Source organism: Scardinius erythrophthalmus (genome assembly GCF_964197995.2).
Source record: "Scardinius erythrophthalmus genome assembly, chromosome: 18".
NCBI lineage: Eukaryota > Metazoa > Chordata > Actinopteri > Cypriniformes > Leuciscidae > Scardinius > Scardinius erythrophthalmus.
In genome coordinates, this window is record NC_138238.1 from 13,401,910 (window position 1) to 13,429,560 (window position 27,651).

The 27,651-nt window shown below is 41.8% G+C and overlaps 1 protein-coding gene across 2 annotated transcripts; it reads right to left on the reverse strand.

Annotated features, from left to right (window-relative positions):
* Nucleotides 1-588: 588 nt before the first annotated feature.
* Nucleotides 589-27,195, reverse strand: srcap (Snf2-related CREBBP activator protein). Of its 2 annotated transcripts, XM_081393124.1 has the most exons (34): nt 26,893-27,195; nt 24,700-24,781; nt 20,770-23,693; nt 19,649-19,906; nt 19,365-19,550; nt 19,143-19,283; nt 18,845-19,040; nt 17,466-17,635; nt 16,500-16,587; nt 16,311-16,400; nt 15,691-15,861; nt 15,350-15,579; nt 15,085-15,262; nt 14,858-14,994; nt 14,535-14,704; nt 14,174-14,366; nt 11,712-11,848; nt 11,368-11,554; nt 10,329-10,498; nt 10,037-10,182; nt 9,729-9,944; nt 9,463-9,627; nt 9,129-9,302; nt 7,749-8,063; nt 7,468-7,631; nt 6,878-7,188; nt 6,554-6,756; nt 6,231-6,400; nt 5,916-6,112; nt 5,667-5,781; nt 5,456-5,575; nt 5,164-5,343; nt 4,982-5,065; nt 589-4,889 (listed from the first exon to the last, which is right to left on the reverse strand). In XM_081393124.1, exons 3-34 carry the CDS (start codon nt 23,212-23,214, stop codon nt 726-728), a joined length of 11,871 nt encoding a protein of 3,956 aa, XP_081249250.1. In that variant the 5' UTR covers nt 23,215-23,693; nt 24,700-24,781; nt 26,893-27,195; the 3' UTR covers nt 589-725. The 2 variants fall into 2 exon arrangements, with proteins under 2 accessions (XP_081249250.1, XP_081249251.1); XM_081393125.1 differs by lacking the exon at nt 9,129-9,302.
* Between the last annotated feature and the right edge of the window lie 456 nt (nt 27,196-27,651).

A 27,651-nucleotide genomic window follows, 5' to 3' on the forward strand; every position in this document is an offset into this window, starting at 1 on the left:
TAACTCCAGCATAGTGCAGAGGGGGAAAAAAATCTCATTTTTTAGACCTGCCCTCTTCTTCATACCCTGGAAGATATAGAAGATATTTTTGTAATTCATCAACTGACTTAACAAACAATAGTCAAAACAGCTGACAAACATTATTCAGAATGCAATGGTCTAAAAACTTTACAATTGTACAATCCCCACTAATCATTTCAATGTAGCATTAATGAATTTCTTCCTCATCAATGCATTTGTAGCACTGGTAAACTCTGTAAAAAGTGTACAATCTATGCAACCAATCTTCTAACATATACTTCACATAGTATTTCCAGTCTTTATGATTACAGTACATAGTGTGAACAAATAATAAATCTTGCCTCTTGCCCAGCTACTTTGAAGTTCCAAAGTCTTTGTGTTAGGGTAAAATATTCTCTGGTTTCAACTCAAATTATTAGGACACATTTTTAAATAGGTGACCAAATGATCTTCATAATTGTCCTGCATCTACAGACCCTTTCCACACAGTAAATGGCTTGACTTAAGATAGCTGAGTGGCAAAGTCGAGGTCAGATCTAATTGCAATGTGCAACAGATCTCTTTTCCCCCCGTCTTCTCTCACAGCTAAACCATGGCCTTAAATAAAATTGATCCCCATTCCTCCATAAAATCTGCATTATCTCCTTGCTGAAATTGACATCTAACTCCTTGTTTAAACCTAGAGATGATTTCTTCACCCCATATCACGTCTTGGAGTGCCGGTGTTGGGTGGATGAAGAGCGTGTGTTGCTAGCTGGAGTACGTGCCTGAGCGGCTGCCAGTGCAGCTACACTCCTGAGAACCCTGTCCGGAGTCCCATCACTGGACCCGGCACTCAGTTCAGGTTTGTCATGCTTCTGGGACCTCTTCTCTTTCCTGCTCTCCCTGTCTCTGCCTCCATAGCTCTTCCGCCGAATACTTTTGCCTCTCTCTGTATCACTACCAGAGGAGGCTGCTCTGGAACGGGAGCGGGTAGGCTCTGTACTCTGCGAGCTTAGACTGTGTGTGCGCTGACTGCTGTTGCTGCTACTCCGACTTCTACTGCTGCCTGCTCCTCTTTCACTGCTTATACTACTGCAGGCACTATGACCTCTTGAAGACCTGGTCTCTCTATTTTCATATTCACCTTCCTTCTGATCAGATGCTTTTTTCTTTTCTTCTTTTTTAACCCTTTCTGTTTCCAAGGGGGGAACAAGGCTGCCCGGTCGCTGCCGAGTGGATCGAGCAGAAGAGGAGGACTGTGGTGATTCAGTTGTCTGATTGGGGGTTTGCCTACCACTCTCTGCTTTACTGTTAGACATCTTAGGAGAGTCCTGTCCTGTTTTCCCCTTGGGTTTACTGCTTCTTTCAGAGGACAGTGCTCTGCTTTGCTGTACAGAAGTCTTATTTTTGGGGCTAGGACTGGGTGTGTCTGGTCCTCTTCCCCTCATTGCAAAGAGCTTGGCTGCAGCATTAAGAGCTGAGCAGCGTTTGCCCAGTACCTCAGGTTCAGGGGAAGCTAAAGTATTGGATTGTGGGCCAGCAGATTTCCGGGTTGCTCTTGAACACGTTTCACCACTGGACTCCCCTTCTGTGGTATTGGTGGTTTGACCCTTCTTGTCTGACCTCCCCCTTTGTCTATTACTGCTCTTATCATTTTTAGCAATCGTGCCATCTTTCTCCAACTTCTTTTGAGCTGATCTTGTCAGACATCTTTTTATACTATTAGAGTCCTCAGAGTCTGAAGATGAGGAGGAAGAGTTGGACTGGTGCTTTCTGTCAGACCCTTCTTCAGTTTTCCCCTTTTCAGACTTTATATCATCCCGTTTCCTTTTTGAAGGCCTCCTACTCTCTCCAACCTTTTTGGACTGAGATGATCTTGTACCACTGGAGGATACAGAAGATGGGGAAGAGGAACGAACTGACTCCTGGCTGCTTTGTCTACTAATGCTTCGTTTTTTGGCAGAAGTTCTGGTCTTTCTGTCCTCTCTATTCTCCTCTACTGATGGCTTAACAGGTCCATCACTCTTGGGAGCATCATGAGTCTCAATATCCGAATTTGATGTGGCAATTCCAGAGGCACTGGGTATCTGTTCCTTTGGCAAACTATCCAATTTCTTTCTTTTTGGCTGAGATAAAACGCCATCATTTCCTCCTGCATTATCCTCAGCAACATGGTCTTGTTCCATTTTCTCTGTCTCCTCAGTTACAACCTCCTCCTCCTGCTCAGCTACAACCTCATCCTTGGATGAATGTTGGCCTTCATGATTATCAGCCACTGGCATGTTTTGGGGTGGAAAAGAATCTGCATCTATATAACTGAATGTTGACAGAGAATCTGATTTTGTCTGATTAGCTGTAGATGGAGATTGTAAAGATGTTGAAGACATTTTGTGTGATACAGGTGCTGAATCTGTTGCTGCTTCGATGGCTGTAATTTGAAGTTGTGAGGTAGGAACAGAAGTTTGATCAGACTTAGGTGTGATCTGTTGGACTGTTGACAGAGTCAGTGTAACCGAAGCCTCTGGTGCCTCTGATTTAGATGAAGATGATTCTGGCTCAATCCCAGAAGTCAAAGCAGGTGGAAAAGGTTGGGTGGATGACTGATGAGTGGCAATAGGAGATGCAGCTATATTGCACATGGGCTCTACAAAGGTTTGTGAAGAGTCTGCAGTTGTACTGCTTCTGTGTAAGGGCTGTGAAGTGACGTGAGTTGATGTATTTGAGCACTGCAAATTATCTATTTGTTGGTTAGTTGTGAGTGAATTTTCCTCAGCTTCTACAACAGTCACTGGGGCAGCTGAAGGTTCTGAAAATGCTGTGATTTCACTGGTCTTAGAAAGTACAGACATTTGGGTAAGTTCCTCTGCATGGATGAGGGAAGAGTGGGTACAAGTGGGAGGCTCTCTGAGGGGACTTGGAAGCTGTAGTGTAAGGGAAGAAGCAGTACAAGTCGGAGAGACCTCTGCACTAGAAATCTTGTGTGGTGAAGTTTTAAGTGTGTTGGTGTCAGAGTCAATGCATGCAATTACAGGGTTTGGACTGGTGTGAGTATCACCTTGTGAGTCTACACCATGTTCTGATGTAGACAAGGACATATTTTGAGAGTCTCTATGCATAGAGGACAGTAAAACAGACGTAGTGGATTGATTTGTTTCTGAATCAGGTTTAGAAGACGACAATTCAGCAGCATTTGAGGGTGAAGTGGGGTTGAGAGTTGGAGAGCTTATTGGTGAAGTTTTACTAACAGCAGGCAAAGTCACGGGCATAACACTGGACGTTGACAAATTAGGCTCTTGGGAGGAAGGAGCACCTGTAGAAGGAGAAGATGGTGGTGAGCTTGTAGTTGTGGTGGAATCTTTACGTGGACGACCCCTTTTCCGTTTTGGTGAGTGAGGGGGACTCCGCTCAGGACTGGTTTTCTGGGTTACTGGTTTCTTGTCTTCTGGCAGCTCTGGTGCCCTTGGGGGTGTTTTAGGTGGCCTGCCCCTCTTGCGCTTCCCTGATATAAGATTGGTGACATTTGAGTCACTTTGAGCAGCACTGTCCTTGTCTGAATTAGTTTCTGGTTTCTTTGGTGACAAAGCAGATCTTCGATCCACCCCTCTACCTCTTCCTACAAATTGCTCTCCTAACTGTGCAGCCATTCTAGACTCTGTCTCAAGCCTTCGGCGCACTGGTAAGTTCCGTAGGACAGGCATATCTGGCGAATAGTGTGTTGGGGAACAGGGGTGGTGCCCTCTTCCTGCACTATACTGTAACGGAGAGGAGGCCTGTTCCTGCTCTCGTGGTAGTGGTGGTGGTGGTGGTGGTGGTGACGAAGAAGCTAAGGATGTGGGGACTGATATAGGAGGAGAGTCTTTAAGAGTTTGACTTGCTCCATCAGATGAGTGAGTGGCTGGTCCTTGGACTGGTTCTACCTGTTCAGAGTCCTCTGATGAACCCTCATTGTGCGCTCCTCCACTTCCACTTATTCCCCTCCGTCTCCTTTTGGGCTCTTTCTCTTCCACCACCGTGACTAGACGACCTGGAAGCTTTCGAAGGACTTTGGCTGATGGAGAATCTTCTGGAAGTCCCTTGAGAATTTCACTTTCAGCAGACTGCCGCTTTCGTGGTGAACGAGAGTTAGGTGATGCAAGAGTAGGAGAAAGGGAGAGCTGACCATCCTGTTCAGAATGATGCTCAGGAGAACAAATGGAGTCTGATGATGCAGATGCTCTCCTATCTCTCCTGCTACACTGTACAGTTTCAGACACTGCCTCTCCCCCCTGCTCTTCACTGTCCTCTCTGCATGCAGCAGAAGCGGAGGACTGATGGCCACAATTGTTTATGTCTATTGCAGGAGATACAGCAGCTGAAGGCACAGAGCTTGATGGGGAGATGGGCTGCAGGTGGGGGGATGGCACATTTATAATTTTTTGGACTGAGCCCTGCATAGCAGGAGACACGGTTGTTGAATCTGAGAGCTGCTGGTTGGTTTGGACTGTCTGGTTTTCTGATGACACGAGTGATTCAGATTCTTTGGTTGTCCCTCGCCCGCGCGGACCACTGCGAAGCTTCTCAGGCACTTCTCTGTGTTGGGGCGACTTTTGTGTGGACCCAGGGGTTTGGCTTATACTGCGCTCAGAGTTCATCCATGCCCCCCTCCTGCCTCTTTCTGGCGACAGCCGGGTTAGAGGTATATCGTCAGCAGGTGTACCTCTGAGCCTGCCACTGACCCTTGTAGAAGGAGCACCTTTCTCTTTGTGTTTGCGAGGGCGACGGGTTGGAGTAGGTCCCTCTGTACTGGGAGGTACGGAATCCTCTTCATCACTGTCAGACGACTGATGCAGTTTCAAACCTTCTTCCTTTGCCTGATCCAACCCTTTCCTTGCAGCCTCAACTTGCTCCTGTAAAGTAAAGATAAATCTTGTGGGTATGACTGCCAAAAGTTTATTCAACCAGAAAGTAATCAAAGCTTGGTTATTGTTTTAATTGTTACCTCTGCCTGCTTCAGCTCCTCTTTGCAAATATCTTCAAGGGAAGCCTCAAGGAAATTCATGGCATATCGTTCTATGGGAGTGAGCTGTTAAGAACAGGGACAATTGAAATTTAATGGAAAACATTATGATAAAAATAGGTAAATTCACATTCTATAAAGAAAAGCATAAATATCATGACTACCTGTTCAACCAGGGCATTGATTTCCTGCTCAGCTTTGGAAAGCTCCTCCTCTTCCTGGTCTCGGCTGTCACCATCATCCAGAGGGATGTTCTCGTTAAACTCTGCAAGCTCAGCCACCTGCTCAGCCTTGGCTTGAGATGCAGCCACAATATCCTCTTCATCCTCAGCACGACACAGGGCCTAGTATAAAGAACACATAAAATAAAATGTTCAATGTTTGTAACAAATGGAATACATTTCATAAAAATAAACAAATACATGAAATACACCAAATGGATACATTTAAAATTACCTGTTCCAAAATGGTGGTGTGTTGTTTATTAATGGATTCATCATCATCTGTCTGAGGCACACTCAGTTCAGCCACTTTCTTCTCTCCCTCTGACACATCAAACAACTCTCTGATAGTTTGCTGTGGGAAAGAGAGTTGGGCAATCAATCCTTCTAAAGTTTATTCCAATCTAGGATTTCACTGTGAAAACTACATTAAAATGAAAGCATACCTCCTTAAAAAAGGCAGTGGTAAAGTTTCCCCCTTCAATAGCCATATCTCCCAACATCCTTTTTTGATTGGCTTTTTTCAGAATATTTTCTTCAACTGTGCGTTCACTGATTAGCCTAAGCAAATAACATTTTAAAATGTGAAACGTGCTTGTACAATGTTAATCATTTATTTATTTAAAAAGGAACAAAAATCGGTTCTGTATGTATTAAAAAAAAAAAAAAAAAAAAGTTTTGAGTTTTGCTTTTACCTATAGATGTGGACATCTCTTGTCTGTCCAATTCTGTGGCACCGGTCCTGAGCTTGGGCATCCATGGTTGGGTTCCAATCACTGTCATAGAACACCACTGTATCTGCCCCAGTCAGGTTAACACCTACACCTCCACTGCGGGTGGACAGGATGAAGCAGAATATGCGACGGTCTGCATTGAAGCGCTCCATCAGAGCCTGAAAGGTAGAAAAACATTCCAAAAATGTCACAGCTGAGAAACAAAACACATTTTTTGTCCTGCTTGCCCAAGTCAAGTTATATGAAAATCACAAATACACAATTCGAGTACTTCACCTGTCTCTGTTCTACACGTGTACTTCCATCCAACCGCAGGTAGATGTGCCCATGGTAGTTGAGGAACTGCTCAAGTATATCTAGCATACGTGTCATCTGAGTGAAGATGAGGACTCTGTGCCCTCCTGCCTTCAACTTTCTAAGTAGGAGGTGGAGTGTCTGCAGCTTACCTAAACACAGATAAACAGCCACAAAACATTTCTTGTCCATTTATTTTTGTATTTTTGGTACAACACACATTCTATATGTTTATTACGTATAAACATGGTAAATTTAAGTACAATGAAATACTAAAATGCACACTCTGGGGTCCCAGTACTTACCACAGTCATACTGAATAAGCCTCAAGTCAGGGAAATGTGTCCTCATGTTACACTGGATTCGATGGAGCGTGTGTGTAAGCGGGGAGAGACGGGAAGATAGAACAGAGGAGAAAAGAGATTGCTGGTGTCTGAGGGAGGGAGGTGGGTGGCAGCTGTGCATGGTGATAGGCTTTGCCTCTACTGGAGGAATAACAAAAGTGAACCTGTGGAACGAGGGCACACATTTAAACGCAGTGTGACACTATAATTTTCAGATGCAGTTTTTATTCTTCATTTCTAAATGAAATAAAAGTTTAGTGCTTTATGTATGTTTGTGAGCTATACCTCTCTATGACCTCAGAGAGAAGTTGAAGCTTGTCCTCTGAGTTGTTGATGGCTTCCTTCAGGACTTTGCTCTTTTCCAAAATACTACTGATATCGTGTGACTGAGCAGTGAGGCAGGAGCTATAACCAGAGTAACTCCAGTTGTTTACAACAGGACGTGGTGGAGATGGACAAGGGCCTGGGAGGAAGGTTAGAAAGTCCAGCACCTCACGGCCATACACAGGCTTAGCACTGCAGTGCAGCTCATTGATGCGCATGATTTGAGAGATTCTGTCATCTCGCTGAGCCTTTCGCCTGTCTGCAAGCCATGACTGTCAGAACCAAAGTAACAAATAAGTAAGAGTTACAGAAACAGACAAACAACTAATAGGTCACTAAATTTTTATACCAAGAATAAGGGTACAGAAAATGTACCTAAATGCATTATGATGTAGTTACTGATGCTTGCATTAAGAAGCATCTATATTTGCAAAATATTACACACTCAGATGTGGTTTGAAATTAAACTGAGATTTAAAGTAGAAACAGTGTTATTCTCCCTTTTGAGTTAAAGAATTAATCAATGCAAGATTAACAACTCTATTTCTTACCACGTAGAAGGGGGAACGTGGTGGTGGCGGTGGCTGAATGCGGGGACGCTGAGATGTTGACCCACTACTCTGAGATGAGGATGTAGGCTTAGGAGTGCTCATGTGCAAAGTTATCACATCATTATTACTGTCCTCACGTACTGATGATGAATTTGCCTTCGTAACTGAGAAGTACAGAGTATTGAATGCATAATTATTCGACTTAATATTCTTTTTACCTTAATATACTGCTTAAACTTCTGTCAAGTAAATTCTCAAAACCACACATGGGCTCAACTTACCTGGTGGTTCTGGGGCTGGTGGTGGTGCTGGTCCCTGTACTACTCTCAGCACAGGACGAGTGGGTGGAGTCTGGGAGGAAGCAACAGTTCGGGGTGGAGCAGCATAAACCGGAGGCCGGTGCGGAGGCTGTGAAGCAGCGGACGCTCTAAGAACAGTGCTTGGAGTGCCATGTGGGTGAAGGGTGACCGACTGAGGAGGAGCAGGACGAGGAGAAGGAGGCACGGCCAGAGTAGGGATTGACCCTCCTTCTTTACTTGGTGCCTGTCGTACAACAATCTTTACAATTCCGGGTCCACTTACCATGGATGTTGGGACTGGAATTAAAAAATAGAGAGCGAAAGAGAGTTTACTAACTACACAAGTATTTCGCCTGGAAAGAAAGTTCAGTTAGACTGGGCACCAGACTATTGATTACAGTAGCAGAGCTATCAATACAACGTCTTGCATTTATCAAATACACTACTGCTCAAAAGTTTAGGAGTCAGTACGATTTTTTAAAGTTTTTTTTTGAAAAAAAGTTTCCTATGCTTAAAGCTGCATTTATTAAAAAAAATAAATAAAATACAGTAAAACAGTTATATTGTGAAAAATTATTACAACAGACTTCAGTGTCACATGATCCTTTTAATATGCTCAATATGGTGCTCAAGATATATTTCTTATCATTAAAAATGTTGAAAAACTACTTCTTAATATGTCTGGAAACACTGATACATTTCTTTCAGGATTTTTTGATGAATAGAAAGTAGAAAGAAGATGAATAGAAAATAGAAAAAAGATTTATTTGAAATAAAAATCCTTTGTAACATTATAAATGTCTTTACTGTCACTTTATAAATTTAATGCATCCTTGCTGAATAAAAGAATTTCTCCCAAAAAAAAAAAAAACTATTCTGACCACAAACTGAATGGTAGTTTTATTCTACAGTGTTTTAACTCTATAGAAGAATGGACAATTACAACTTCATAAATTTAACCTGCATACATTAGACTTAAAGGAACAGAATAAAACAAAAAACGAGAAATAAAGAAAAATTCTGAAATGAGAACAACTTAATCCACTAACTACATAAAATAATGAACAAATAAATAAAAATGCAAACCAAACCAAACCATTTGAAACATCATGTACTCTCTACAACATTTGAATTAATATTTGCAGTGTTTTTTGCATTTATCTTTTTTAGATTTAAAATACTTAATTCAACTGTACCTATTAAGTAGCCAACAAACCATCCAAATAAGCTGTCACATGCAGTTAGAAAAAAAGAACCAGTGACAGAATACCCATGCACATGCTCTGCTGAGTAACAGGTAGTTTGGTACCCAGGATACAGGCTGTACCCAAACAAGAAGGAACTCAAGGACAGCACCAATACCTTGAGTAGCGGTGAAAGGTAATGCTAGTCCAGAGCAGGTTGGGGTTGTGCTGGCTGGATAGGGATTTGCTGAGCTGCTACCTGTCTGACTAACTGTGTGAAGAACTGCCACCTGAGCTGGCTGACTAATAAGGTGGTGCTGCCCACTACTGGAAACCAGATGCATTACATTTCCTAAAGGGCACAACCACAGAAGAAAGTGTTAGGCTACACCATACACTCACAGAAAGACTGAAGGCGTGCAGGAAAAGCGAAACCTATCCAAAGCAGGCAGTGGATTATTTCCACAAGCAGATTGGGGTTTTTTTCTATTTATGTGGAAGACAGTGGATACCTTGGATGGGTCGTGGCTGCGGAACAGGGACCTGGTGCAGCGGAGTCCCAGAGAGTGTGAGCTTGTTGCCCTGTAGCTGGAAGGTTACTGGTTTACTGCCCTGAGAGGACGACACTGGTCGGCCTGCCAGGGAGGCCAGCTGAGCGATACTTACAACTTCACCAGCTGTACACGTGGGAGATAAATGAAAATAATTGAACTATGAGCAACTATTGTTTCATGGCGATAAACAATGAAGTGAAACAAGTGTGATGCAATTAACTTACATGGCAAACGAGCCTGCATATCTGGACTGAGCAGGACCCTTTGAGTCATAATGTTGCTTGGTGGTTGAGGGGGAGCAGACACAGTTGTGATACTGGAGGGTGCTGAGGGACGCACAGTCACTGGCTGGGGGGCTGATGGCCTGACTGCAGGTGCAGAAGGGACGCTACTAGGAGCCATTGGAGCTCTTAATGTAGTGACAGGAGTAACAGGACAAACTAAAATAAGAGTAAAATGTTATTCTCTTCCCAATTACACCATTACGTGAAAGACACTGATCAGGATGTGAGGCTTGGACCCTTGAGCTGACCTTGAGGTGCTGGCTGGGAGGGAGCTTGTGAAGGGGTAACCTCTGTGATTAGAGGCTTTGGAGTCTGAACTGTGGTGGAAGGACATGCTGACCGAGGACTGTTCACTGCTGAACGCCCATCAGACTTAGGAAGAGGCTGGAGCATCCTGCAGAAGCAAGCACATGCCGAAACTTTATTAAAAGATACAAACAAAATCAAAAAACAAAACTTTAAAAAAAATTACCATTTATTTAACTCAAGTGAATATATTATACATCAGAATTGTGTGCTTAACTATTTTAAACAACATACCTGTTGACCTTCATGCGAACAGGCTTCGGTCTGGGAGGAGGGTCAGGGGACTCCATGATTTCCTGAATAAGCTGATGTGTCACTTTCCTCTGAGGCAGGAAAACATCTGCCTGGTATCGAGACACACGCTGCTCCAGGCCAACCAGGTCAAATATGGACAAGTCACAGCGCTTTGAAAAGAATATAATTTTTTTAATTAACCTTCAATGAGGTTTCGGAAAAGAAAAAAGAAACACAAATATGACTTTAAAAAATTTCTGAACACAGAAATGTGTAGAAACCGATAAAGATTTTACCATTCATACCACCTTAGCTATACATTAATGTGATCAATGGACAGGGCTACTTCATTGTTATTTACATATGGGAATGATGGAAAAAACATGGAAGAATATGAAAATATAGAGCTGGAAGATGACAAGATGACAACACTTGATGTTATATTCGGAGTGGTTCACGTCCTCGGACAGGAAATTATGCGTTTCTATGGCACCACTATCAATTATCAATGCCTAAAAGAATCTGCAGCGGTCAAGTGGTACAACAGTCACATGGTACAAGTGGAAGCTCTCAGACAATTCCCATTTTACAAGCTGTAATTATGAGCTCTACGAGGATGTGAACACTTTTTACAAGTTGAAATCACATAATTGCAGTAATTACAACATGGTGTGAATGCATCTTTAATGTGCAACACTCACAGTGCATGGGTATTTTCTAGCGGCTAGCCATTGAAGGTACATCGGTTATACACTCGTTATTGAGGTGCACTGTGGGATTAACCATGGTTTTGGACAGCACTACAAATGGCTGTCCCTTCAAATAGTGCACTACATTAGGGTATAGAGTGTGATTTCAAATACAGCCACTGTCTTCAGGATTACTATAAACTTCGATGCAAATGTGTTAGGGCAGGTTGGAGCTAAACTCAGCAAGACATTGGCCCTCCAGAAGCAGGACTGGACACACCTATTATAGATAAACAAGCAAAATTAGAGGATAGTGAAGGTTTAGTAATTGCTGGTCTTCTACCATTTACCTCAAATGGTGAGGTCTCAAGAGCCCGCTGAACCAGTGAAGCAGTAGAATAGATGATGGCCTTTGTGATGAAGGGAGAATGTATGGGCCTTGGATCAAACAGGTTAGGGTGATTACACACTTTCCGCAGCTGCATCAGGATGTTGATGACAGACATGAAATGACCACTGGCTAAAGTCTCTCGTGTCCTGGGAGTACATGGGCACAAAAAAGACAAACATTAAGAAAAGAAAAAACACACCATCTGAAATATGAACAAAGTTAGCCAATTAATAATCATCCAAGGCCTGAGCTTCAAAGTATCTTCCTCAACCCAACCCATGACAGCTTGCCCTGGTTACTCACGAGGCCTGGGCCATGAAGTCATCATAGAGAAAACGCTGTCTTTTCGAGAGTCGACAGCGCACAACATGCTCATATTTTTTGGGCATTTGTTTCTCCACATCTGCTTTTATTCTTCGCAGCAGAAAGGGTCGTAGCACCTAGAAAGAGAGGGAGATGAAGGAAGGTTATGTAAAGCCAAATGCATAAATGCTTCCCTGTAATATTACAAATACACACAGTTCCCATGTTTCTCTTATCAGGGTTCCCACACCTTGGTTAACTTCAAATTCAAGGACCTTTCAAGGACTTTCCAGGTCCAATACCCTTAAATTCACGGACTTAATTTGGGGACACATTTCAAGTGAGAGCAAGGTTACATCGTGTTACCTTGTAAGATACATTGTTACAGTTTTGTGCGCGTGAACATCATGGCAACGTACAACACAAAGTACCTCACGCGGGAAACACTTAACGTAATGCATAAATGCGCGCAATTAACGTAAATTAAGCAAGCTAGTATTCATAGGCCACGAAGTGTTGGGGAATATGGATGTTATTTTTTTTACAGAAAACTTCTAGCACAAAATAAATTCAAGCACTTTCAAGGACCTATATCTATGCCAGGGTTTCCGTTGTCCGGTACTTGCCGGACATTGGCCGGAAAAAAAATGAAATGTCCGACAAAATTAAATCTCTCCGGTCAAATTGTCCGATTAAAATTGCCTAATAATCCCGCCCCCCTAACACAATCTGAATTTGAGAATAAGCCTAAAATGTATAAAGCAAAAATACACCGACCTTTGGCTATGTTATAAAGGAAAAGGCTCTACCGTTTGAAAGCTAGCGGCGCCAGGATTTTGATTGTAGGTGGGCCTCCAGAAAACTGGATAAGCCAAAAATAAAAATAAAAACGGGTTCCATCTCCATTTCAGCGCTTTTCTGGACACTGAGGACAGCGACTAAAATTATAGGCCTATTATTTTTAGTTTATTAACAGCAACAACAGCTGTAAAGATGAAGTTGGCGATCGCCATCTCCGTAGTGAACGCGCCTATAGAGAGAAATGCACATCATGGATTGCATAATCAGAGAGTAGCCTATTTCTTTTCGTTTTAAATTTAAAAGACATTTCAAGCTTTCTTAAGATATATTTCATGTCTGTGAGGCCGCGCTGAGTTTCGTTAAATTAGGATGAGATGCGCTCCTGTTCACGAACAATGCAAGTGACCGCGCGGGCGCCGTCATGTAGGCCTATCGTCTGCTATATTAAAAATTATTATTATTATATTCAATTTAGGCAATTGGTTGATAAAAAAATTATTAAAATTATGATACAATTTATACAAAACGAAATTCACTTCAAAAAAGGCTTTCTACAAAACAAAAAACTTAAGTGGTCAAGATCATGTCTGACCCGCTCCATTTCTCTCGATATTGCGCATACTATCTTACACGTGCGGTTCACTTTTCATAATCCACATAAATTAAAAAATAACATTATAATATTTTAACAAATATTAAACTAAACTAAATGAGCTCATTTAATGGCTACAACACGTATAGTAGACCTAGACTCTCTATTTGTACAAATTGCTGCACATTCATTTTATTCTCAATTTTGCACATATAAGTTGAAAGGCATTTGTTTGTGCATGCATAGCAAAACATATCTGCAACATTTATCAAGTTCACTGATAATTACGCGTGCATTTATTAATTATTATCTTAATGAATAATGAAACAAGGACGAAGTTGTTTGTTTAGAATGGAATGGATCGCAAATAGATCCGAATGAAGAAATGTACAAAACCATAGTAGAAAATGGGTCTCGAGTGTTCCTGCAGAGAGGGGGTTCTCGCTGCAGAATCGGATCAAGACGAAGCAGCGAAGTCGCCTTGCGGAAAACAAGGTTACGCGGTTTATGCGCATTGCAAGTTGTGGAGAGACACTGGGAAGTTCGCTTGAGTAAAAACAATAGGCTTCAGATAATGTATGTGGGGAAGGGGGATTGGCAATGGTTTGTTAAACTATGAATGTGAAACCATAGTAAAAACAATTGGCGTTGATTGACGCCAATCGGACGTTCATGTTTTTTTCCGTCTATTTAAAAGTTAGGCTAATAAACATGTTGCATTCGGCCTGATTATGTCATTCTTTAAGTTACTTAGCCTGCCTCCAGTTTTCCTCAACTTGACTTATTAAGAGGCGATATTTGACCGGCATATTATCAAGATGTCCGGAAAACAAAACATCTGCCGGTCACTTTGACCGGCACCATTTTTTCCTAGCGGAAACTCTGATCTATGCGTGTTTAATTTAAACTTTTCAGGGGCCTTGACATTGTTTTTTCAGATTCACAAACTTTGAAGGATTTCAAGGACCCGTGGGAACCCTGTCTTATGAACTTTGCCTGTGTTTGCGCTACATCCATAAATGAAATAGATCAAACAAAATGTCCAACACAATTCATAAACTGGTACTACCTTGTGAAGTCGTTTGATCAAGCCCTCGTTGTACTCCTGGCTCCCTTCAATCATGCCAGTGAGCGGGTTTGAGAACCACTCCTTGAACTCACGGTGGGACTGGAAAACGTGAGGCATGAGGAAGTGCATAAGAGACCAAAGCTCCATTAGACTGTTCTGGAGAGGGGTACCTGTGAGCAACAATCGCCTTTGACTGCATGGAAGACAGAGAATTGAGAGGCAAAATAGTAAATAAACTCATTACATTCAAGCATTACACATAAAAAGGCTTTGCACATAAAACGTAAAGAAATTAAAGTTAGAATGGGACCTGTAGTGATAAATTATCAAGTGCATCATAGAAACGACTGTATACAAGTACCTGTTAAAGTTGAGCAAGCTTTGCCAGCGCTGAGACTTAAAGTTCTTGATGTTCTGGGCTTCATCCAGAATGAGGTACCTCCAAGACTTGCGTCTAAAAGCCTGATGATCTTGCAGTACTAGCTTATACGAGGTGATGCAAACATGGAAAGCATTGGGTTTGGTCCAGCCCTGAGAAATAATTAAAAGAGCAAAAAAAAATGAAAGGCTAAATGAACACAATAATTGCTTTAAAGTGTTATGAAAGGTATTTTTAAAAGGTATTTTTTGTGTTTTTAAAATATCTTAATTTGTAATAAATATGCTCATTATTGTATTCATTACTTGTCGCTTGAGTTTGCGCTCCTTCTGGCTGCCATAGTAGGTGAGGATTTTGAACCCTGGGCACCAACGCTTCAACTCCATCTCCCAGTTGAGCATTACACTGGTGGGCACAATTATCAAATGTGGACCCCAGTTACCTGTAAGAGAAACAGAGAAAATGTTTGTCGAACTGCATATATCGATTATATTTTCAAAACGCATCATAGGGATTTATGTGGACTGCTTACCCTTTACACAAGCTAGATGAGCTAACAGAGCGATGGTTTGGATGGTTTTGCCAAGCCCCATTTCATCTGCAAGTATGCCATTGAGTTTCTTCTCATTCATGGTGACTAACCAGTCCAGTCCAATGTGCTGGTACTCACGCAAAGTACCATGAAGCAGAAATGGAATTGGTGTTTTGACCTTGTATTAATAAGAAAACAAATTGCAGTTAATGATAAACAGAAACTGTGTTCTTCAGCCATTGTTTCTGAGGGTTTGTGTTGCTACCTTTGTTGTTGCCAGTGTATATCCCTTAGGTTGAAGGCTCTCAGCAGTAGCAGCAATGTGGCTGATTTCTTTCTTAGGTCGGGGAGCTGTCGTGACAGTGGGACTATGGTCTCCCTCTCTCAGCAGAACCTCCATTCCCTCACCATCACCATCATCATCCTCATCATCATCACTCTCCTGCACGTCCTCATCCACCTCTTCTTCGTCACTGTCTACAGCCGCTTGAGAACCTGAATATTAAGTGGATCACAGTAGGAAAATCTGATGATGTGCTTTATTTTGACACTTCATACAATAATTCATAAGATTCAATGGTTCTATCACCATAAATGTCAGCTCACCTGAGGAGGAGCCACTATCATCAGCACTGTCCTCTCCTTCCGTCTCTTCCTCCGCTTCCTCCTCAGTTCCCTCTGATTCTTCTGAGGAATCTGGTGATGCTGAGGGCTCCTCAAAATCAGAGGCATACGCTCCTCTGTACTTCTCTAAGAGCTCTTCCATGCTCATCTCCCCTGTGAAATAAAGAATCCATAAGTAACAATATGACCTCAAGAAATTACTGTCATAATTAAACACTCTTTGTAAAATTATTCAAAGGTTTGGAGTTCAGTATGATTTTTTAAAAGAAATTAATACTGTTATTGAAACTGATAAAAAAAAAATGACAGTAAAAACTTTTATGATGTTTAAAAAGCTTTCTAATAAATGTCAAACTTCAAATAAATGTGATTGAACTTTCTATTCAAAGAATCCTGAAAACAAATTTACCACGGTTTCCACAAAATTATTAAGTAGCACAACTGTTTTAAACACTGCTAACCAAATAAGCACATTAGAATGATTTCTGAAGGATTATGTGACACTGAAGACTGGACACTGAAAATTCAGTTTTGCCATCACAGGAATAAATTACATTTTAAAACGTATCAAAAGAGAAAAGAGTTTAAAATTGTTGTCTTACCCTCTTTAGCAAGGTCATCCAGTTCCTCTGCATGGTCTCCCTCTCCTTCAATGACTTCCTGGGCTGCAATAGTGTCTTCTTCATCTTTCGCTGAAGCAAAGCATAGAATCATTCAAGTGATATATTTCTGTACAAATCAATAGGATACCCAAGTTAAGTTTCTATCTATCTAAATAAAACTCTACTTACCATCTTCTTCATTGGCACTGAATTCTTTGTCTTCATCTTCAACTGTAGAAGATGAAGCATCTGAGGCCTCTTCTTCTGATTCAACAACCTTTGCAAGGAAAAATAAGTCTATTTAAATGTGAGAACTGAAAAAAATATATATTTATATGATGCCATACTGAAACATCTGATGTGAACAGTGATGGACCACATGAATCAGAGAATTCCGACAAGGAGTCAATGGCTGCTTAAACTAATAGGTTTTGGAGGTGACAACTGCATTTAGGGTGTGTTCACACTTGTAGTTCAGGTCGCTTGGTCCGGACAAAAAATTAAATAAATCTTTTTTCTCAGTCCTCTTGTTTGGTGTGCACCAGGGTCCGGATGGCGGTTTTAATCCTTACTCAAATTAATCGCACTAACAGAGCAATCATACCAGGGTTTGTTTAAATCGAACCAAACATGCCAAGTGTGAACACACCCTTAAACAGTATTTAAAGGGATAGTTCACCCCAAAATGAAAATTATCCACTGATTTGGTTAGATTTCACTCTTCTGTCAGAACTATACTCGCAAGTACGGCCATTACCGAAGCCAAAGATTATGGTTTATAAAGTTATAAATAGGGCTATTTTTTTATATACAAAAACACATTGCTTCAGTTCAGAAGGCCTTTATTAACCCCCTGGAGCCATATGGATTATTTTTATGATGGATGGATGTGCTTTTTTGGGCTTCTTTTTTTTTTTTTTTTTTTTGGCTCAAAATCTAAGGAACAATTCACCCCCATAATAAAGCTTGGAAGAGCCAGGATATTTATAATATAACTCAGATTGTGTTTGGCTGAAAGAATAAAGTCAAATACACCTAGGATGGCTTGAGCGCAAGTACATTATGGGATAATTTTCATTTTTGGGTAAATTAACCCTTTAACTAGAGTGCATGTGACCAATGAGTGTTGGAGTTGATCCTGGGAGATTGCTATACCTGGGGGAGAGTTAAAGTACTGAGTAGCTGGTCCAGAGGCAGAGTGCCCTCCTCCCTCAGTAACTCTATCTCTCGCCTTTGTGTCTCTGCATCATTCCCCTCTTGCTGCTCCTCTACCTCTATGGTCTCTTCGTCATCATCCTCCTCACAAGGTGGCTCAAAGTCTCTATCTGCAGCAGAAAAGGGACAATTTATGAACTAACTTAAAGTGTAAATAACAATTTCCTTAATTGTGGTCAAACCATATCAAACCATACTGCACACAAAAACACTCACAAGAGCAGATTTTCAATTCACTAAATTTATTAAGCACAATCTTTATGTGTACAGTGGCCCCACAGAATTTGGACACTTGAGCCATGTTGTTTTTTCCAATACCATTGCATTAAGCTAGCCTGGTTAAAACCAGACCATTCTCAGTAGTAACTCAGTTATGGTCTGGCAAAGCTTCATTAATAACTCATTTCCAAAAGGGCGTCACCAATGGACGTCGCTCAAATGCCTCTGGGCGCAATTGGATAGACCTAAAACCAATCAGAGCGATCGTCATCGTATAAAGCCATATGCTGCTTCCCAATTCGCCGAAGTTACACTACTACGCCATAAAAGTATGTACTCTTTTTGTGAAGAAAAGGTTTTTACTTTTGAATGTGTAGAAAAAAAGTAGACAAGCTTTGGGACATACTACTTCGTCATCTTTATCGGACGGATCTGTCGCGTGCATCCTGTCACGTAAACTGCCCTGTCAATCATCTTGGCACAGTTAAAATCCACTATTAAATCTAATTTAATTTCCTACTGTTTCGGAGAGAAACGTAGTAATACGTTCATCTGCCAGTGGGTCTTTCATGGAGACTGTCCTCATGTGTTTGCAATTTGAATATAATAATGCATTTAAAAGTTGGTGTGCTTCACCAACGGACGTCGCTCAAATGCCTCTGGGCGCAATTGGATAGACCTAAAACCAATCAGAGCGATCGTCATCGTGTAAAGCCCGCCTCAACTTTCTGATTGGTGCCGCGATTTGGATGGATTAGAAATCGGCTTGAATGGGCTCTTTGCCAGACTACTTGCAGAGCAAATCTAAATTTGCCGGAAGTTTGTCTGGGTTTTCCCAGGCTAGCATTAAGCTACATAAAATATCAAACCAAAAAAGCACAAGCTTAATATAATAAAGAAATACCATGTTTGCTAGGTTTTGAATGCAACATTAAAAATCAGTCTCTCTGTGGAACTGACCTCATACATTCACTAAACAAATTTTGGTCGACTAAGCCTAATGTTTAGTCGCCTATTAGGGAGCAGCCCTAGGTAATTTAGTTCCAAGATACTTAATCTGAACAACAACACAGTAAAACAAAACAAAAGTCAGTCCTCACCATCCTCATCGACAGCATTCAGCTGTGGTTCTTTTGAGACAGCTGCAGTGTCTGAACTGTGTTCAGGAGCGGCATGCAAGGACTGACTTAACAAGTCAGAGTAACGCTCTGTCTGACCCACAATGAAATCCAGCTGGAGATCTAGGGCCTTCTTCCGCTTCTCCTCCAGTCTGGACTGTTGTTTATACTGGACCACCTGTGTACAGAAATGGGCAGGAAACAGTTAAAGTGTGGATCATTTACAGTCTATAGTACAATAGATTTTGTCCAAAAACAAAAAAACATCAATGAAAGTCACCTTCTCAACGCTGCTCCAGAAGGCACGGACCTCCTTGGCAATAGAAGAAGCAACTCTCCTCAGTTTGGCCTGCTCCTCACGTTTCGCTCTCTCTTCCTTCTGCCTCAGCTCCTCATGGTGGCGCATCACCATCCGTACTACCTGAAAATGAGTTCAGACTGGTAAGATTTTCAAAATACAAAAAGCATGTTTCAAATAGGATAGCCTGAATGTAACATTTACCTTTCGGGCCACTCCTCTTTTCCATCGCCTCTCTTGTGCAAAGTCTGCAGAGAGCCACTGCATTTCCTCACAGAGGTAATCCCAATGAACTTTTGGCCGGACTGGTTCGGTTATACGAGACAGACGTTTTAGGGACCAGAAACCTTCACGTTTCAGTGCAAGGGTTCTATGTTCTATTTCTGCTTCCTGTTAAAAGTAAAAATAAAAAAACAAAGAATAAAGCCCACTTATAAATGTCAATCACTGTTTCAGAGAGTAAGTTATGTAATTTGTCCTTCTCTCACATGCTTTGCTAGTTCTGCCATGTCTGTGTGCTTCGGGGTGGATTTCATGGTGGTTGTTTGCTCTGACTGAGAACAGCATCCAGAACCCTGGGAGGAAGTGGAGGGCATGTTTTTGCCATGAGAGTTGAGTACAGGTGAGCCTCTGCCTGTGTGAGAACGCATCCAGTCACTGGATGAGGGAGATGGAGATGGACATGGAACAGGAGAGGAGGAAGGAGTAGAGGCTGCTGTAACCTTGCCTGCAATCCACTGGCAAACCTTGGGACAGACAAATAAAACAGTGTATCTGACTGTGACAGCACAATAATATTCAGCGTAGAGTACAAAGGAGAGATAGAGTGACCCAGAAGAGATAAAAAGAGCTTCATAAAAACAGGAAAGTCTACAAGGACATCTTGGTGAGCACACATCTTACAAGATTTCTCCTTATTTCTAAATAATACATGCTACTCTAGGTGATAAAACAGTTTCATACACTCAGCTCTATTTTGCTTCCATATTGTAATTTAATTTTTTTGTTATAAATTTAAGAAAGTGAGTTGAAGAAGTGACAGACCGATATATATTCCAGGTCAATTACCTGGCCATTTTGAGATTTTTGGCATCAGTCTAACTATGCCAGCGTGGCTGATTGAACACACCTTTACTTTCCCTTTTTTTGTGAATTTAAATATTTGGTCAAATAAATGTCCACTTTAATGTCAGCATATTTGTTAAGCTTAAATTGTATTAGCCTACATAGTACATACCGAAACCTATATCGGTCAACCACTAGTTGGAAGAAGCAGGATCATCGCATCAGCTTGCAACGATCAGATTTGAAGGATGCCTGTCACCTCTTACCTTCAATAACAAGCCTTTTCTGTCTGTCCTGCTCTGCCCATGCTGGAAAACACACATGGCTTAATATATAGCCAAGAAGTGCACTAGCATCAGACTATGGCTTTGAAACTGTTATGGACTGTGTACACAAGCTATCTGAATTATAAAAACACTTTTGCTGACTACCTCTGATGCCTTCATTGTGACTAAACATGGACAATGATGTAGCAGTGATCTTAAGTCTAATTTGTTGTATTTGATGTACAAGTCATAACAGTTAATAGTTTGGTTGCTTTTACCTTGTTCGCTGCTGGACTGGACATAGAATTGCTATCCTCATTCTGGACCTCCATAGAGCTGTCAACCTCTCCATCGCTGCTCTCTTCTACAGAAGCATCAAGTGGCTCCAGGATGGTGTGTTGAACATTTTGCATTGTTGACAAAAGTTTGTCCGGCAACTGCTGCTGCTCCAACTCCAGTTCACCTCCCAAAGACATTGAATCTTGGCATGATGTAGCAGCCGATGACGGTTTACACTGATTCCCCTCTGGGACAACACTAGATACAGCACCGCACATATCTCCAGTATATAGAGTAAAGTGGCTTTGTGAGTTATGGAGTTGTACTGAAGCTGATGAAGTGTTAGCAGAGGATTCATTTTGAAGCATCTTGCCAGAACTATTTGATTTATTTACGTTTTCTTTCACTGATCTGTTCTGTGAAAGTACATTAGAAGTGGAAACAGTCTGAGAAGACAAAGAGAAAGTGTTTGAGACAGGGCGGTCAGCAGGTAACGTGGCATCCTCCTTTACTGTGGGAGTTCCAGCTGTATCAGTTTTAGCAAGGCACTCTGAAGCTTTATTTAATCCATCACTGGGGTATCCAGCCTGGACAAGGGAGTTCTGATTGGTTGAGATCCTAGCTGACAGAGAAGAAGGTTGCTTAAGGATAGGGTTGTCACCCTTCTTTAAGATCAAAAGCTTTGGGTCAATCGTGCCACAAGACAATGAAATTAATGACACACCTGGTGTGTTTTCCACTACATCAGATTGTTGCTGCTCTTGCACAGAGTTAAGCGTGACATCCAACACTGTGGACGTTAACCCTGTCAATGTGTTCGCAAGATCAGTGGGACTTGAATCATCATGTTGCTTGACAATTATAGATCCTTCTTTTTGCATAGAAGGTATGGTCCTTAAATCTTCTGTGGGTTTGAGTGTATCAGAATGAGTCCCCAGATTACTCTGGGCTTGTGAGTCTTGCGTCAGTGTTTCCATTGGTTCCTCCTCTTCTTTGTCAGTTAACAGGAGCTTAACTTCACTGTGAATGGCAGCTGATGTAAAGCAGGGCACAGTGCATTCATATACAGCAACAGTTGACTGGGATTCGGGGCACTGCACCAGAGACTCCTCGCTGACCTCCATCTCTGCATGCTCGGACTGCCCGTCTATCTCACTTACAACCAGCCATGTATCCTCCAAATCTGGCTGCATTAAAATACCTGCATCAATCAAATCTTTCACCTTGACAGCATTGAGAGCCTCTGCACTCACTTCCTGCCTTTCTTCCACAGTCACGATATCTGGGTTGTCATTCAGGCATATCTGAATTTGTGAGAGTTTATGATCTGCTGGAATGGACTCTTGTACTTGTTGGACCATAGAGTCAGAAAGATTTGGCTGATCTGATTCTTGACCCTCTAAAGTCACACAGTTCTCTGTGTGAGCGAGCAGCATGTTCCTATCCTGTTGGTGATTTGAGGACATAGATATTTCTATTGGATTGGCACTGTCATTCTGCTTCAAATCAGAAGAGCCGCAAACCATGACTTGTGACCTTTCACTCACAATGGGGACCTGTACATTGTCAATGCATGTCACATGCCCAGACAGCTTTGGTTCATCAACAGAAATGTTGTGAAATACTTCTTTAGCAGCCACGTTACAACACAGATCTCCATCAACAGGGACTTTCTTATTGCCTTGTCCCTCCCTTGCACTAGTCTCTTTACCCAACAGAAATTTTTTGGGGGTTTCACTTACATGTACATACTGAGAGCTTAGCTCTTGCACACACTTTGTATTCTCAGGCGGGGTGGGCACGCCAGGTGTTTTATGAAGGGAGCTTGTCTTTTGTGTAGCCCTTTGTGTTTTACTGCAGTCCTCTGAGGGATAACAGCTGCCCTTATCGGAGTCATTTTGCATGCTATTTCCACTCTCAGGGGTAATGTGCTGCCCCCCTTGTTTTGATGATGAATATCCTGAGCAAAGAGAATTTCCGCTAATACCTTGTTTTGTTCCCTCAGCTGACAAGTTTTGTCTACCTGGACTGACGGCACCTTCTTTGTTTGTTTTAGGCAGATCTTGTGTGACAACTTCCATAGCCTCCTTAGAGTCAAGTTTACTAGCCTGCTTCGCTGAATTTGTCGCATTTTGTTCTTGTAGGACGTCAAACGCAGATGATGCGGCAGTCTGATTTGTCTGAGAAAGGGGAGTTGTTTGAAGCTGCTCCATGTCTCTGTCTGTTGTCTTAACTGCACTCGAGACTGGTGGCATGACTTCTGTTCTTGGGTCACAGGGGCTTTCTCCAAGTGTGTGCTTTCCACACATGTTCTTGTGGTCCAATTTGATTGTCTCTGGAGGCAAGGGTCCCTTTTCTGCCTCAATAGGGGCAGTGACACACCCTGCATCTCCAGGGTGTTGGCTCCAATCTTGGCAGTGGCCTGTGCTGGATCCTTCCGCCATATCGACCTCCCTGTTTGCAAGGCTTGAATGCTTTGAGTTACACCCGTAAAGCAAATCCTGTTTTTGCCCAATACTATCAGTCCTGCTCTCAAAAAGTTTGTCTGAGGGAGTCTGACCCTCCAATGCGTTTGTAAGCTTTTGTGAGTTTTTATCAGTAGCTGACACCAGTCCTCTTTGGACCGCCAATACCTCCTCGGGTTCCTTGATGTCGCTGCTTCGTTGAACGCGAGCGATGGTCTGTTCTTTACATGCAGCCTTTGAGTCTCCTTTCTGCTGCTGAGATCCAGTGCCGATGTTAACCGATGACGGTGGTAGAGTGGCAGCTGCGACTGGCTGCAGGGCATGCTGGGGTGGCCCAGCCACATTCTGCGCAGCCGCGGAGGTGCCACCCAGCACAGCCACTGCCGGACAGGTGTGCTGCTGCACCGCCTCTTCCCCAGACTGCCCTGCTTCAGAACCAGCAGTGCTACACACTGAACCTGAAAGAACAGTGAGTCGCGTCATAACTAACCCTTTACAAAATGCAAAAATACATGAAACGCATGCTGAAATGAATATCTAAACCAATAAAACACCTATGTGAAATCTGCTGATATTTTTTGTCAAATTTTCATTTTTGTTTCAACATATTTTTTTCAAACAGTATTTAAACATGGTGTTATCAAAGCTGAGAGAGCAAAAGCAAGGGGTGGAAGATTTAAAGAATTTTATGGGTGACAGACATAAGTTTTGTGGAAAGTGTGTAATTCAACTACAGCTGCACATTCAGAGTGGGCCTGCATATAGAGCTGGTAAGTCCCGCCCATCCGTAAAACCCCGCTGGACCTCGAAGTTGAAAAATCGTCAATGCAAGTGAATGGGAGAAAATAATTATTTTCTGGTCCCGTTTGAATTGTGCCATGAATGTGAACATATGTTGTCTGTGAATTTTTTTTATAATTTTTCATGTTACGAGTTTGACAGTATATGGTATGATTCTTCGGCTAGCAGTTGTGGAAAAGACATAACGAGAAAGACTACGTCGCCTATGTGACGTCACCCCATAAAGTTGACTTACCCGTGGTTTTCGCCAACCTCAACGATTTTGTCCTCTCCCTGAAAGAAGGCGGTGAAGTGCACCAAAGACACAGCCATGTTTAGCGGGATCCGTGAGCTAGTGTCCGTGTGCGAATGGTGGTGACGTTTCAAACGCGTCGAAAGCAGCGAAGAGTTGTAGTCCACAAAGTGCTCTCACACAAAGTCTAACCGTATCAAACTTCTACACGCTAAATTGTAGCATTCTTCACACTAAAGATTATATAAAAAATTCACAGACAACATATGTTCACATTCATGGCAAAATTCAAACGGGACTAGAAAATAATTATTTTCTCCCATTCTCTTGCATTGACGATTTTTCAACCTAGAGGTCCAGCGGGGTTAGCGGAGGGGGCGGGACTTACCAGCTCTATAGCCTAACTAAAAAGGAATGAAATTAATAAATACCTCTATGTGATGAAGCACCAGTCTCTTCCGTGATTTCCACTTCCAGGATGCTGAGATCAAGGGTACCGCTGCATCTGAGGGTCTAAAGACAAACATTTAGAGTGAATTTCATTAATGTAACATCAAATCTATTATCCTGAAGTTACAGCAAGTGCATAATGCCACATGAAATATTATAGATGAATTAGCTGCAGAAGGACTATGTAATCTCCTTAAGCCCCTATCATTTCTACGTGGCCGGTGGTTAAAATGCAAGTGCAGCAAATAATTTAGAGCAAACTGGAGTAAATGGTGTTTGTTGGCAGTACTCTCTTTTATAACTATAGGAAATGCATGTTTTGCTTTCAAACTGCCGGCTTCTATCGAGCATATACTTAACGAAATAAAATATTGTGGGTTTTGAACAGGAACACTAACTGCACACACCTTTTAAAACACACCGAATCACTTAAAGGTTAAAAAGAAAAATTGTTGTATAGCCGGACATATATAGCCGGACAAACAGTCTCATTCAGTACAATAGTGCGGGTGCTTCACGTTCCGCTAGCCTTTAGCGACGAGTTACAGCTTGTTCGGACGTTATTATCCCACGATTGTTCATAAACTTCAGAAGATAGTATGGCGGTTAACGTGTAATATCGAATACAGATAAGGAATGCAGCCGGCAGTTCTGTATACAAGAAGCGGCCGCACACACATGGGCCTTTAGCAGGCTAGCAAGCAATGCTAATAGCTTATAGACGTTGCAATGGAGCCGACAGTCACGATAACGTTTCATTTATGTTATAGGCGTTTAAATGACAGGGAGCTACATTCCTTGACTGTTTTGTGTAATAGTGTGTGAGAGGGTGACTGTTATTATCTAACTCAGACAAACACATTGATATTTACACACACCGATAAATACACACACCGTCTCAAGCTCTCACGCGCGCGCTGAAAACACTGCTCGGGCACTGAGCGCGCGTGTATACATCGGCTTCCATAAGAAGTTATGCAATGATCAAGAATAAACTATATCTCATCGTTATCCATATCGATGGTTTTTAAAGACTTATCAAAAACAAACATATTATTGGATATGTATTATAACACCTATTACAGGAACGACGTCTTGACGTCACTGCGCGGGGTCACGCTACACAAAAATGCCAGTCAACTAGCGATGCCCGATTCGCGAACAAGTCGTTCTTTTGAGTCGGATCTTTTCGAAATTAAAGTTAGTTTCATACCCGATTGTTAATAAAAAAAAAATTAAGCTACGTAATCATATGAGAGCTTTATAAACAAGTTTACGGTCACGTAATTGTTTGACAGTTCGATCAACACGCATACGAAACAGTTGCACTTTTTATTTTTAATAAATAACATTTTAGCATTTAATTAAAACCTCTGTAAACTATTTGACAAGTGCATTTCAGTACTATTTAATGTATACAATATTATATTTAGGTTCCAAATAACTTGTAATTACAAAGGAAATAAGGAAAAGGTAATAAACAGCTAAATGTGCCTACATGTAGCTTTATTAGGGAAGTTATTTAGGGACCACTGGATGACAAAGAATCACTGAGTCGGTTCTTTGCTCGAAATAACTGATGCGCAGAATGTTGGACTTTCCATCACTTCAGTCAATAATTCTACAATCTGTCATGCTTACTATATACTGGATGAACTTTATCTTCATGACTCATAGCAGTGCATTGGTTGATATGAAATTTTATATGAATAACTGCTTTAAATAAGGACACTTTAAACGTACTGGAGGATAAAGTAAAACGCACAATATAACAACTTGGTTGTTGTTGCACTCGCAGTGACAGACGACAGTTTCGTTTTTCCAGCTTGCCCTCTCAAAAGTGTGCGGTACAAAGGAAACCGGAACCCATCTGACTTACTACGGATTTGGGTACAAATCTGTATTTTGCAATTAAATTAGACCATACGGAGGTAGGTGCAATTATACAAGTGTGCAGTTCATCCCAAATCGAGTCAGTTCAATAAAGGCCGTACTTTATTCTTAATCTTACACAACCCATACTTTAAGCACCCGACCGCTTGAAAGTCAACTTGTCCCGCCATGTCAAAATCCCCCCCAGTGACCCCCTTACCCTCCTCCCCCGCCCTCTTCTATCACTTCCTCCCCAGCATCCCCCCCTCCTCTCACCACCGCCATCTTAAGTTCCCACCTACCTGAAATTTCCGAGCACTTTTCTTTTACTAAATTCTCGCTGAAGGAGTCGCCATCCGCTTCAAATCGTACTCAATCCGTGTTGAGACTATTCCGAACTGTCTCTCGGTACCCAGTGAGGTACTGGCAGGTTCGTAGGATCAAGTTAAAGAACGGTCCGAGAGAGACTGGGTCCGGAATCGCTGAATCTAGCGGTTGCGGGGAGGAGACTTTCGACGCAGCGAAATGGAGGAACGAGCGACTGCTGACCAAGTTGCGGAGCGAATAGACATCTCGCGAGACGTGCTTCAGCGCGCACTTCACTCACTGCAGGCTTCTGAGACAGCACAGATACCTCAGCCGTTACTGAAAGTTCACTTTGTTTTTCTATTTCTAACAAACCCATGACTTGTTTGCACGGAACTTTATAACACATATTTGTTTTTTCAAACTAGTTTTTAAAATATTATCTCTCACTGCCTAACTGGCAGCAGTTTGACAAGGTAAACGTTATTGATATGATTATATTCACTAATTTTAGATTAATTTTAATAAAGTTTTAATCCACAGACACTAACAAATATTATGCTAACAGTTATGACTCGAGATACACTTTCAGATCTCCTGAATTTTACTTATGGTGAAAATTAATGTTTAGTGCACATGGGCCACATATATTAATTAAAAGAACATGTGCAAAGTTTAGTCAGATAAATCACAATTTGGCTCTGAAATTTGGAGAAGGGACAATAATACACCATGCATCATTTATACTTGCGCAA